General features: G+C 32.9%; 1 protein-coding gene across 3 annotated transcripts in view; it reads right to left on the reverse strand.

Annotated features, from left to right (window-relative positions):
* Window positions 1-13,995, reverse strand: part of LIPI (lipase I) — a 70,198-nt gene that overhangs the window by 35,892 nt on the left and 20,311 nt on the right. For 2 of the 3 annotated variants that reach the window (XM_065913647.1, XM_065913648.1), the window contains exons 1-3: window positions 12,631-12,942; window positions 10,330-10,438; window positions 7,012-7,113 (exon numbers count right to left, since the gene is read on the reverse strand). In XM_065913647.1, coding sequence (XP_065769719.1) covers window positions 7,012-7,113; window positions 10,330-10,438; window positions 12,631-12,942 — 523 coding nt within the window. Of the gene's footprint in view, window positions 1-7,011; window positions 7,114-10,329; window positions 10,439-12,630; window positions 13,017-13,995 lie in introns of those variants that run through there. The other variant, XM_065913646.1, reaches the window with a different exon arrangement.

Genomic DNA, 13,995 nt, shown 5'->3' on the forward strand with positions numbered 1-13,995 from the left:
AGTTGGAATTTCCCTTTTGTAAAACGTCTGATCAAGTCTTGATTTAATTAAGTTGCATTTTTCTTTATTACTGATGCATAGGGCTTACTTATGTTTTCCTGTTTTGGCTTGCTGTTAGCTTTCATGAAGCGTTCTTTAATGAGTTTTTAATTTTAATACAATCAAACATCTTAATGTTTCAATTTAGGTTATGAATTTTCATGCACACTTTAGAAAAATGTTATATTATGAATATTTTTTAAATAACAGTTCATAATATGTTTATTGCTTTTCCTTTCACCATAGGAAAAGAATTTTCCTATATATTTCCTATATTTCCCTATTTTGTGTTTTACAGGCATTAGAGACATTTTAGTTCATTTTGAGTTTTCAATTGATTGACACAGAACCACTTACCAAAAAGTCTATAAATAACAAATGTTGGAGATAATGTCAAGAAAAGGGAACCCTCATACACTATTGATGGGCATGTAAATTGGTGCAGCCACTATGGAAAACAGTATGGAAGTCCTTTAAAAAACTAAAAACAGAACTGCCATTGATCCAGCAGTTCCACTCCTGGGTATATATCTGGAGTAAATGAAAACACTAATTTAAAAACATACATGCTCCCCAGTGTTCACAGTAGTAGTAGGTACAAGAGCCATGACAGGAAGCAACCCAAATGCCCATCAACAGATTACTGGATTAAGAAGTAAATGGAATATTATACAGCCATAAGGTGAAACACTGCCATTTGCAGCAACATGGATAGACCTAGAGAATACGCAGAGTGAAATAAGTCAAAGAAAAACAAATACTATAAGATATCACTTATATGTGCAATCTAAAATATAATACAAATAAAAGTATATTAAAAAAACAGAAACAGAGTCATAAACATAGAAAACAAAACTACCAAAGGGGCTACCAAAGGGGAGAAAATAGGGGGAGGGACAAACTAGGAGCATGGGATTAATACATTAAACAGATAAGCAACAAGGCTTTACTGCATAGCATGGGGAATGACACCCAATATCTTGTAAGAGCCTATAGTGGAATATAATCTGTAAAACAAACAAACAAACAGAAACACTATGGTGTATATCTGAAATTTACACAATATTGTAAATCAACTATTCTTCAATTTAAAAAATGAAACCCAGAAAAAATGAGGATCATTTTCACACTGTCCAGCAGTATCAAAATTATAATAAATCTAATAAGTTCCTTAACTCTGTATTTTGTTTTACTGACTTTTTTGTCTACCCTTACACTAATATGACACTGTCTTCAATACTACTGTAAGATTTGATAACTGGAAGAACATGTCTTTGTGCTTTTTTCTTCTGCAAGAAGTACTTCAACGGTACTTGACCCTTTGCATTCCACATTAATCCTATAATTAGCTTGTGAGGTTACTTTTTTTAATGATTGACCTTTAATAAAGATTGCACTAGGGCTGCAAGTTAGCTTGCAAAAAACTGACATGTATATAATATTCACGTTTGTATATGTGGTTTACTTTCTTTTGATCAGTACTTTGGTCTGCAATGTTTAGTGGTTTTCCGCATAATGTGCTTGTGCAATTTTATTGAGTTATTACCAGGTATGCTGTATCTTATTACAATGGCATAATTCTAGAATTTTATTTGCTAAGTCCTATTGCTGGTTTCTAGAAAGAATTGAATTTTGTATATATAACTTATATTCAACAACCTTGCTAATTTTTCCTGTGAATTCTAATTAATTATCTGGAGATTCTTTGGGGTTATCTATTTATGCAAGCATATCATCTGAAAATGATTTTATACTTAAATTTTTAATACATTTCTCCCCTTACTGCACTGAAGACATACAGTTAAATATTGCTGCAGAATGACAATGATAGGTATACTTGTCCAGTTCCCAGTCTCAAAAAGAAAGTCTTCCGTATTCCATCGGCAGTGTGACACTTTCTATTGATTTTTGGACAGATATGTTTTACCAGATTAGGGACTTTTACTTTTGTTTCCAATTTGCCAGTTTTTGCCATACATAAATGCTCCCTAGAGCTTTTTCTGCATTTACATGAGATCACTAAATGAATTTTCTCTCGTTTTGATGAGATGAATTAAGAAGTTGATTTTTGAAAGGTAAACTAAATTTGCTTGTTAATAATAAATCCAAATTGGATGTGATTCAATACCAACTTTATATGTTGCTGGTTTACTAGTGTGATTCTTGATACAGAATTTTTGCATCTTTGTTTTTAACAGAGAATGTCCAGCAAACTATCTTTTCTGCAATGTCTTTCTTTTGACATTAAGCTTGTGATGGCCTTCTCAAACGTTTACAAACCATTTCCTATTTACTTTTTATTACCTGAAAGTGTGTGTAAAAGTGGTCTTATTTATCACTTAATTGTTTAGTAGAGAACAAAAATTTGCCTGAGTATTTAGTTGGAAGGCTTTAAATTGCAGTGTCTATTTCGTCAATAATTATAAAACCTTTCAAATTTTCCCTTTTCATTTGTCAGAAAATGTTTTTGCTTTTTCATAAGAATTTTTCTACTTTACATATCATAGCAGATGGTCATATATTTTCATATTTATCTGTAAATGTTGCTCATTATATTGTATTGCGATGATTTTAATACCTATGGCATCTGTAACACTATTTCCTTTACTAGTATTGATACTGTGTTTTCTCTCCTTGTCCTTTCTATTTTTTCTCTACAAAGACTACTTAATCTGGAAGTAAAGTGCAAATTTTTGGCTTTTTAAATCACTTCTAACTGACTTTTTATTCCATTTTTATGTTTTTATTAGTTTCTTTCTCCATATGTATAGGTGTGCTTTTTGATTAATTCTTAATTTATGAAGATAGATGCTTTTTGTTGTTCAGTCTTTAAGTCATGACCAAGTCTGCAAGCCCATGGACTGCAGCATGCCAGGCTTCCCTGTCCTTCACTCTCTCCCAGAGTTGTTCAGATTCATGTCCACTGAGTCAGTGATGCTATCTAAACATCTTCTGTTGTCCCCTTCTCCTTTTGCCTTTAACCTTTCTCAGCATCAGGGTCTTTTTCAGTGAGTCAGCTCTTCCCATCAGGTGGCCAAAGTATTGACACTCCAGCTTCAGGATCAGTCCTTCCAGTTAATATTAAGGATTGATTTCGTTTAGGATCCATTAGTCTGATCTCCTTGCTGTTCAAAGGACTCTTAAGAGTCTTCTCCAGCACCACTGTTGGAAAGCATCAATTCTTGGGCACTCAGCCTTCTTTATGGTCCAACTCTCACATCCATATACAACTACTAGACAAACCATAGCTTTGGCCTTTGTCACCAAAGTGATGTCTCTGCTTTTTAACACACGGTCTAGGTTTGATAGAAGCTTAGATTATTGATTTTTTAGTCTTTTAAAATATCTGTATTAAAAGCTGGACATTTACTTCTAGTCAAGATTCCAAAAAATTTTAATATGTAGTAACTTTAATACTATTGAATTAAAATATTTTATATTTCCATTATTATTTATTCTTCCCTCATTAGTTACCTAAAACTATGTTTGTTCTATGAATATATGGATTTTCAAGTTATATTTTTCTTATCTATTTATAGTTTAATTTCTTTGATTACAGAGAAGAACTTTGATCAAAATTTCTTTGATTATAGAGAACATTACTCTTTATGCTTCCACCTCTATGAAATATTTACATTTAATGGTGTAGCTCGGTTTAATTTTCTGATTATTTACTTCTATTTACTTGCCTGTGCTATGTGATTCTTTCTCTCCTTGCCTTCTTTTAAACTTAAACACAACTATTCCATCTTTGTCCTCCATTAGCATGGAAGTCAGGTATTCTTATAGACTATTTTATCTTTTTAAATACCTAAAGATTTAACAGAAAGCCTTGATTTATGAACACCAAATGTTGACAACTACTTTTAAACTTTCTTACATATAATTATGGAACAAAGAATGCTTTAACTTCATTTAACAGCCCTAACAATATACTATTTTTGTAACATATTTTAATTCTCCATATATTCCAAATTCTATAAAACAATGACAATGTTCTTTGCCATCAATATACATTTAAACTGAAGTATGTTTTACCATTTTCAGTGCTCTTCCTTTGTGAATAGCCATAAAAGGATAATTTTCCTTCTTTTGATGGTAATTTATCTCAGTGTATACTTGTCTGAAACTGCATAGTTTCATTTTCTTCCTGAAACACACTGCAATACTAGGAAGCTATTTTCTTTCAACATATTGAAAATATAACTCTATTCTTCCTTAACTTCCATTGTTTCTCTTGAGGAATTAGTTGTAATTTAGATCATTTTTATCATTTAATTTTATGTTATATGCTTTGATGCGGTCTTTTCTGTAAATTTATCATCATACATCTCAATGAGTTTGTCTATTTATTCACATTGGAATTAACTGGGCATTTCAATTTTTTGACTGATTATAACTCCTGAGTTTTTAGAAATTCTGAGACATTATCCTTAAATATCACTTCTGTTCTCTTTTTCTCTCTTTTTATTTGGAATCTGAATGAAATATGACTGACCTTCTTGCTATTTATCCTATGAACCTCTTACCTCTCTGTATTATCTATTTTATTTGCTTTTTGCTCTGTATTGGATCTTTTTCCTTCATTTTAGAAATAGACTTATCACCATTTTCCAAATCACATGCTTTCTCTTTGTACCTGATTCAAATTTTTTGTTAAACCCACTCAGTAACTGTCAATTAACTTACTTCTTAGGTTAACAACTATTACTATTTTTATCAAATAGAATTTATACTTAAATATCATTCTCTGCTGATATTTCCAATCTTACTTATCTCTTTGAAAATAATAAGCACATTTTAGCCGATGTACAATAATTCCAATAGTCAGAGACCTATGGGGCTCTTTCTATTGACTATTGTTTCTTGGTTCTCATATGTGTTTCTAGCTTCAAGTGTACCTGACTATCTCCAATGGATGCTGGACATTTTAAAATATATTTATAAAAATAATTTGAGACCACAGATGACATGACCCTTGTACATAAAGGACTATCATTTGCTTCTATCAGATACCTAGAAGGTCTGATAATGTAGGAACTCCTTAAACAAAACTTAATATGTGAGATTTTCTGGACAACATCGAATTACTAAAAGCTTGCTAAAGACTACAAAAAGTCTGGTTTCTTTCAAGCTTACTGTACTTCTATAGTGCTACCCTTTGGGGTCTAAAAAAATAGATGTTTTCTTATGAGGGTTTCAAAAACACTTTTCATATTCTCTGCATCAGAAAATCATCCCTGAGACAAGTGACTCCAAATTACCAGTTCACCTCCTTGGAGCTTTTTGTGCTTTTTTTTTTAATGTTCTGGATATTGAACTGATACTTTTTTCCTGATATCCCAGAAAGAATATTTATTCAGATTATCCAATAAACAATGATGAAAGGCAACAAAGCTTCTTTAACATAAACAACTGAAAAAGGACAAGAATTACTGGCAAGTAGAAAATGCACTCATGGGTTAGTATTTCAGGAAAGAGGAATCTGTCAGGTTATGTGCTGATATCAAGTGTCTTATTCAGGGATTCCTTGAAACCAATGAATATGCAGTATCAAAAATCTGTGTTCCTCACTGGTGATAGTCATAAAAAGGTCAATTAAAGGTGCCAATTTATGGCACCTAGTGGCAAGTCTTATTAGATAAACTGAGTCATCAAAAGATATTAAGAATATAAGACAATCCAAAAATTTTATTAAGAAAACTAAAAGCAATAAAATGTATGAAACATTAATTCAAAAGGCCGTAAGCAGAACTGAAGCTGGAATTTCAAAAGAACTGCAGAGTACCTGAGTACTAGGTGTGCTGTCGTGTGTGATAATAAAGGGCTCGCGATTAGGAAGACATAAAAGGTTGGGGGTATCATATTAGAGTTATGAAACTTTAGTCAATGACTGTGTATGATGTAGGTGAAGTTACATTCCAAATAAATAGCATAATTGTTCTGATTACAGGCTTAGCACACTGGCATGTAGACATAGAAGTTGAAAACTTGTCACCTATTGCATTAACGGCATTTCTATCTCACAAATTCATTGATATCGATTCTCACAGAGTAAACTCAGGATAATATAGGAGCAAATTAATTACCTGGGTCAAAGAGAAAATAGACCTGAAGAAACAGGGAATTGGGAACCATCTTTGGGTCACTTTCTCCTGTCTGTATCATGGCACTGTATCTTTCCCATGCCACCAACCATAACACATGGAAATTACCAGTTAATCTGAGCAACATACTGGTGAAGTGAAGACATCAGAATCAAAAGATACTATTTTAAATTGTGACACTGCCTCTTACTGACCTTGTCACTTTGACCCGAGCCTCTCCGTCAGCAAAAAGGGGATGAAAATGTTTACTTATTTCACGGGGACTTAGGAGCATTCCAAAATTAATCCACATAAATAATTTAAAGTGATTATTGTATAGGAAGTACTCAGTATCAGTTTCAATACAGGAAGGAGATCAGGGCCATCTAAAATATTTCTGGAAAGTGTTTGTCCAAGGTACTCTGGCCAAAACTATCAGTAGCCAGTTAGGAAAATAATTTAAAATCTTTAGGGAAAAGTATTCTTTCTCTGTGCTTCAATATATATGCTTAGTTTGAGTTGATATACAACAAAGTAATAAAATGAGAAGAGAGAAGAGTAACCTAAATATATCAGGAATATTGAGCATGGGGGAAATTGTGATCAAATCAATAAAATTGTTAATAGAATGAAAGGATGAAGTATAATTTTTATCAAATTTCAGTTTTTTAGGATGACCTAACAGTTTCTGAAAACTAAGGGCAGAGTGTCATTTTACACCACAGAATAAACTAACTCCAAGAAAATGTTGCTTGTGGGAAATATAATAATCATATAATTTCAGACTTAACACTTCATCCACTACTGTTTCCTTTTTCCTCTTCCCCAGTGTCCACATCACTTTCTGCATTTTCAAATAAGTAAGAAATAAATCCTGCATTGTTACCATTGGTATCAGTATGGATGACATCCACAAAATTTGCATCAGTGTAATCTAATCTGCCATTTGCTGGTTTTCCAGAGAATTGTGGCCCAGCAGGATCAAGACCTGAAATTCAGGAAGGAAATTATTAATACATCAATCAAGTTATATTACAGAGTTCATATCACATGGTTGCATTATTATTAATTATAAACATAACAAGTTTAAATCTGTCCAAAAACAAATCTAAAGATAAGTGAAATTAGATGAGTAGCAAGTATCTGTTTTATTTGAATAACATTATTCCCAATCTTGAGTTTATCAAGATTTATGTGTATGTGTCAAGCCACACTACACATACCTTGACAAAACATTGTGGCATTCTTTAGGACTTTATTTAACAAGCAATTAAGAATATGCTGGTAGTAAAATTCTATCTAATAGAAAGTAACCACTACTCCTCCTGAGGGAGGAAAAATAACAAATATTACCCTGGTCCTATCTTAAACCTCATTCCATACCAGCTCATCCTGGGTCTATTGAAAGGACTAAAATGATTTTAAGTGCAATTTGAGCTGTGGGATAAAACATATTTATTATTAGCTTATCATTCACTTCTCACAAAAGTTTACCGCACACAAAAAAGAAAAAATATATTAAAAGTGTTATAAAAGATAGTAATAGTTCTAGTGTATTCAGAATTCTACAAAATTCTAAGCTCATGATCTACTGCAGAGTATCAAAAAATGCTGAGGAAGAGATGAAATGAAATGCCTTGAGAATATCCATTCAATAGGGCAATAATTATCTTAAAAGATATTTAAAAAATAAAATATAATGTTGCTTATCTCAATCTTCTATTAACCTTAGTTTATTTGGCTCACATGATTGAGTAGTGGTTGTTGCTCAGTCACTCAGTCATGTCCAATTCTGTGACAAAATGGATTGCAGAACAGTAGGCATCCCTGTCCTTCACCATCTCTGGGAGTTTGCTCAAACTCATGTTCATCAAGTAGGTGCTGCAATCCAACTGTATGGTCCTCTGTCATCCCCCTTCTCCTCCTGCCTTCAATCCTTCCCAGCATCAGGGTCTTTTCTAATGAGTCAGCTCTTCACATCATGTGGCCAAAGTATTGGAGCTTCAGCTTCAGCATCAGTCCTTCCAATGAATATTGAGGGTTGATTTCCTTTAGGATTGACTGGTTGGATCTCCTTGCAGTCCAAGGGATTCTCAAGAATCTTCTCCAACACCACAGTTCAAAAGCATCAATTCTTCAGCATTCATGTGAGAGTTGGACTATAAAGAAAGCTGAGTGTCGAAGAATTGATGCTTTTGAAATGTAATGTTGGAGAAGACTCTTGAGAGCCCCTTGGACTGCAAGGAGAGTCAACCAGTCAATCCTAAAGGAAATCAACCCTCAATATTCATTGGAAGGACTGATGCTGAAGCTGAAACTCCAGTACTTTGGCCACCTGATGTGAAGAACTGACTCACTGGAAAAAAACCTGATGCTGGGAAAGATTGAAGGCAGGAGGAGAAGGGGATGACAGAGGATGAGATGGTTGGATGGCATCACCGACTTGATGGGCATGAGTTTGAGCAAACTCCAGAAGTTGGTGATGAACATGGAGGCCTGGCGTGTTGCAGTCCATGGGGTCGCAAAGAGTCAGACACAACTGAGCGACTGAACTGAACTGAACTGATGGGACCGATGCCATAATCTTAGTTTTTTGAATGTTGAGTTTTAAGCCAACTTTTTCACTCTCCTCTTTCACCTTTATCAAGTAGCTCTTTAGTTCCTCTTTGCTTTCTGTCATAAGGGTGGTGTCATCTGCATATCTGAGGTTGTTGATATTTCTCATGGAAATCTTGATTCCAGATTGTGATTCATCCAGCCTGGCATTTCACATGATATACTCTACATATAAATTAAATAAGCAGGGTAACCATATACAGCCTTGACGTACTCATTTCCCAATTTTGAACCAGTCTGTTGTTCCATGTCTGGTTCTAACTGCTGCTTCTTGACTTGCATACAGGTTTCACAAGAGGCAGGTAAGGTGGTCTAGTATTCCCATCTCTTTAAGTATTTTCCAGTTTGTTGTGATTCACCCATACAAAGGCTTTTGCATATTCAGGGAAGCAGAAGTAGATGTTTTTCTGGAATTCTCTTGCTTTTTCTATGATCCAATGGTTGTTAGATCCAACATGACTGAATGAAGCAGAAATTTCTCTCTTCCTGTAAATTGCCCTGATGTAGATCCAACACATTTGCTGGCTTTTAAACCCTGAGGATTGCTTGGCATGTGGAGTCATTCTAACTAGTCTAATATGTGAATAAACACATCTTAAAATAAAGTATGTTGAGCAACAGTTCAAACTGAGCTAGTATGGTGGTTGAAAGAGAATAGGTTTTGGATGCCAGAGATCTTTGTATAAATCCTGGCTTAGATGTTAAATTCTTGACCCTCCTGAATTTATTCAGTCAACATCAATTTTCACATCCTTTATAAGGAAGATAAAATTAAGACTAATAAAAGCAAGTAAGGTATACTTAAAGTCTTCAAAGACTCTAAATATCTATAAATAATGTATTCACTTCTCCCTTCCCCCTTTGCTTAAGACTCTAGTATTAATATTTGAAATTATTATAATTCTATGGAATAGATCTCAATAATTCTAGAAAGCTAAATTAACTGGGGAAGGATACGATCCTTCTAGTTTTAAAATCACTGCCATTCCTAAAGGGAGGCCTGAAAATCCATGTCAGTATTATTTGGTCACTAAGCTTTGTGAATGCAGTAACTTTGTTAAGGAAATACAATGAGAACTGGGGTCCAGAATCTCCCAGGTATAAATACCAACTCATGATTCTCTCTTCAGGTGTTCAATTAAAAATTTCAAAAGAATTAAATTATGTCAAAGTTTCTAAAAATTAAATACATGATAACAGGTTATATTATTGGTTATTATATGAAAAAAGTTTTGCATGTGTAGAAGTTTTAATGGGTAAAACTTTCCTCAGGATTGTTACAATAAGGTCACCTTAAAATTCACATGCACAATTAATTCACATGCAAAAATAAATCATTTTCCTTCCATTTCTATATGGGTAACTTAAGTTTGGTTAAGAAATAAGTAAGACTTAAGAGTCTAACTAAAACAAAGACCAGTTTTTGAATGTAATATAGAAAAATGATGAACATTTGTGCATCATTTCCATTGCTTAAATATTGCCCTGTTAAATAAAGTAACAATTTCTGAAACTTAAAAGTATAATAAAACATTAATTTTATCAGAAATATTTAAAATAAATAAATATAATTTTAAAAATATTTTACCTGTTATTCTTCCAACTCGACCGTGAAATATCTTTCCAACAAATCCACTAATATGAGCCCCTAGGCTCACACCTATGAAATGAAAATTATCAAGAGATGCTCCATGCTTCTGCAATTCAAAATGCAATGTTACAGTTTTCATTTCAGAAATCACAAATTATGCCTCATTGCATCAGTGTTCTAAAAATCATTATTTTTTCTGATTTAGTCCACTTTTGGGAGACAGAGAATGCAATTTTATCATTTCAAACAACTATATCTTTGTTCAACTTTTTTCATAAAATATCTGATTTTTATTTACATATTAATACCATTAAATTTTTATCTAGAAAAGCATATGTAAAATAATATATTTAATTAAGTATTTTGTAGTAATAAAAATAAAACATATTTGGATACTTTGTGCTAGTGACCTTGATAAGTGCTTTATAAATCTCATATTTAATATTCACAAAGTCCTATGAGCTATTTATTTTTATCCATTGCCTACAACTTTCCCTGGTACATGGTTTTATAGTGAGTTGCCCAAAGTCATATATACTTATTACTATAAGGGAAAAAGATAGACTTCAAGTCCAGGTCTGCTTAACTTCAAAATATAAACTAACCTGCCTCCTTGTTTTATCAGTAAATTGTATCAAAAACTTGAGGAAGACTGAACAATGTGAATATCCACCCTTACTTTAGAGATGATAAAATGAGACGCAGGGATTTTAAGTGACTTTCCCTGATTACAAGCTGGAGAGAAATGGAGTCTGATTTTTCAAGCCCAAGTTTTGATCGCCTCCTAGACTCTCAGCCCAGGAGAAGGGTATGGAGACATTGGGAGCTTAAACAAGGGAGAATTTCTCTTGTTACATTCTCTTACACTCTCAGGAAGCAGGTCATGGTCCAGTCTACACAGTCACACATCTGATGGCTAATAGAAAGATGTGGAACATTTATTCTAATGAGAAACTAGATTCTGGTTTCCCAGGCACAGGGTGATAATTTTCTTCAAAATTTCTCAGACTAGTACCTGCAACCTCCAGGGAGTATCCCTCTCAACTTTAGTGCTACTGAATTTTCCATCCTTCCTTATTAACATGGAGCCATTGCAAGCAAAAGCACTGTTAGAAATTTATCTAACATTAGACTTTTCCTAAACTTCTGTATTTAATATTCACAAGTTCCACACTTTGACGTACATATGTAATAAGTATAGAAAAGACCACTGCAAAAAAGAAAAATTAATTATGGAATTTTTAGGCTACCAGTAAGAACAAGTGAATCAATAGCCTTCTGTGTCTCCAGAGGGATGGTTTAGTTTTGTCCAAATTTGTGGATGTAAAAATAATAATGATAGCTAATTTCATTCAATAGTTATTACATAACAAGCACTGGTTAAGAATTAATTTCCCATAACACTCAAATAAAATATTGTTATAAAGTTTTGTTATCCCCAATGAATAGACAAGGAAATGAGGCAGAATGGTTGAGCTATTCCTCAGACTCACACTGATGGTGTGAATTTGGTAATCTTTGAATCCCTCTAATCTGACTTCTAACAACTGCGTACAACTGCTTCTTGGATCTATGATGCTTGCTGAATTTCAGGAGAGGCTTGGAAGTTCAGCATAACACAACTCGAAGGTGGATTTCAAGCTCAAGAATGACCCCAAGTCATATAACACCTTTCTTTCTCTCGAGCAGTATTAATACAGCCTCTCTCCGGAACAGACATAGATCTCTAGATTTCCATGTGCATTGACTTAAAGATCATTTGAAACACAGATGAACCTAGAACTGGCCTGAATTTATTTAAATGAACTTCATTTAAACTGGATAAGCCTAAAAGGAACTGAGACCTGCCTCCAAAGTATGCTACTTTTCAAGTTGTTTTTCACTTTGACCAATGTACACTTTATCATTTTAGACATATCTTAGAAAATATATCTAAAAAGCCTAATGATCAAATAGTTTATTTCCTCTGTCCACATAAAATCACTAACTAATCCTGAAGTCAGCATAGGCAGAGTTAAAAAATAAAAATCTTAAAATATTTTAAGATAAAATACAATAATTGAGTCTTTAAGAGAACTTTAGGAAACAAGATAGGTCATGTCTAGGTATAGAATTATCCATTAACACAAAAGAAAAGTGACTGCATATGTGAAACACATCAACACAGTAATTCTTCACACTTGTGCAGTAATTCTTGATTAACAAATTATTAATAAATAGTATTTATCATCATTTTGTAGTATTATAAAGCCACCACTTATTGTATAACAGATATAACCCATAAAATTCCAGACTTACCAAAAGATTCTGAATGTACCTACTCAAACTCACAGCAACTTTCCTGGTATTTTTAACTGCCCTAATGTAAAGAAAAGTTGTAGCTCCTCGGTTCCAGTCTACTACAATTATATTCATATCATCTTGGTTCAACAAAATCCTCACAAAGTTCTGAAGCCACGAAGGAGTGGAGCCCAGTGGTCGGTATCCATGAATCAGCCAGACTGCTTTCTTGCTTGTGTTGAAATTAACATTAAGCGAGTCATTCTTCTCAAACAGTGATTCCGCACAAGTCGGGTTGTTCCTTGTATACAACATCAAAGATATCTCCATTTTGGGATTAAACAGATCTCTGAAGGAATCCTTTAAACTTAGCTGAGAAAATTCAAGGCATGGTCCCTTATTCTCTGAAATAAAAAAAAAAAGTCAGTTAAGCTGAGTATTGGGATAGTATTTATTTGATTCTATTCTTGTCACTACTGCAAAGAAAATAATTGAACTTGGAGAGTGTGGAGGATTTCATTTTATTAGCAGTTTAACATAATATACTGAGCAACTGCAATGTTGAAAGTAATTCATTGATTACTTAAGTAGAATTTTGAACTAGATATATTCAAAATTTACAATGAAATATAGAAATGAATGTGGCTGGCTAAAAATGTGGCTAAGAATTAGTTTTATCAGTACAAAATAGCAATGATGTGATTGAAATAATTAATATTGTTAATAAGGACAGTGTTATACAAAGTCTACAAGTTGATTATGAATTTTAAGAGTTTTGCAGAAGAATATCAAGATATAGATAATAAGCATTAGGAAAAAAGTATTTTACCTGACTAGTGATCAAATAAAAACAAAAATATATCAATTTCTTCCTATCAAATTAAATACAATGAAAAAAATCCTTTCAATATGTAATACTTATAAGGGCAAATGTAACAAAGATTCATATATATGGATGCTGAGAGCAAAAGTTGATACATCATTTTGAAATTGTATATGTGTGTATGTGTATACCACACATACAAAATATTAAAATATTTACTCTTCCTGATTTTCTTTCTAGAGTCACACTAATGAAATGAGCACTGTGTTAAATATAAAGATATTAATTATAGGGTTATGCATAATCACACAAAAATTTAAAACACCTTAGTTATCATCATATGTAATTTCATCAATGTGTGCATCCTATCTATGTATCATCTATATACCTACATATCTATCTATGCAGCCATCCATCCTAGATGGAAGCAGAGCAGAAAATGAAATATCTAAGCCAAACCAAAGCAATCATTATTACTAGGCAGTGAAACATGTCTGTTTTGTCTTTTCATAATTTTTAAGAATTGTAATTTTTTAAAAATGAGGATACAATCTCAAAAT

This window comes from Muntiacus reevesi, chromosome 21 (genome assembly GCF_963930625.1).
Source record: "Muntiacus reevesi chromosome 21, mMunRee1.1, whole genome shotgun sequence".
NCBI classification, from domain to species: domain Eukaryota; kingdom Metazoa; phylum Chordata; class Mammalia; order Artiodactyla; family Cervidae; genus Muntiacus; species Muntiacus reevesi.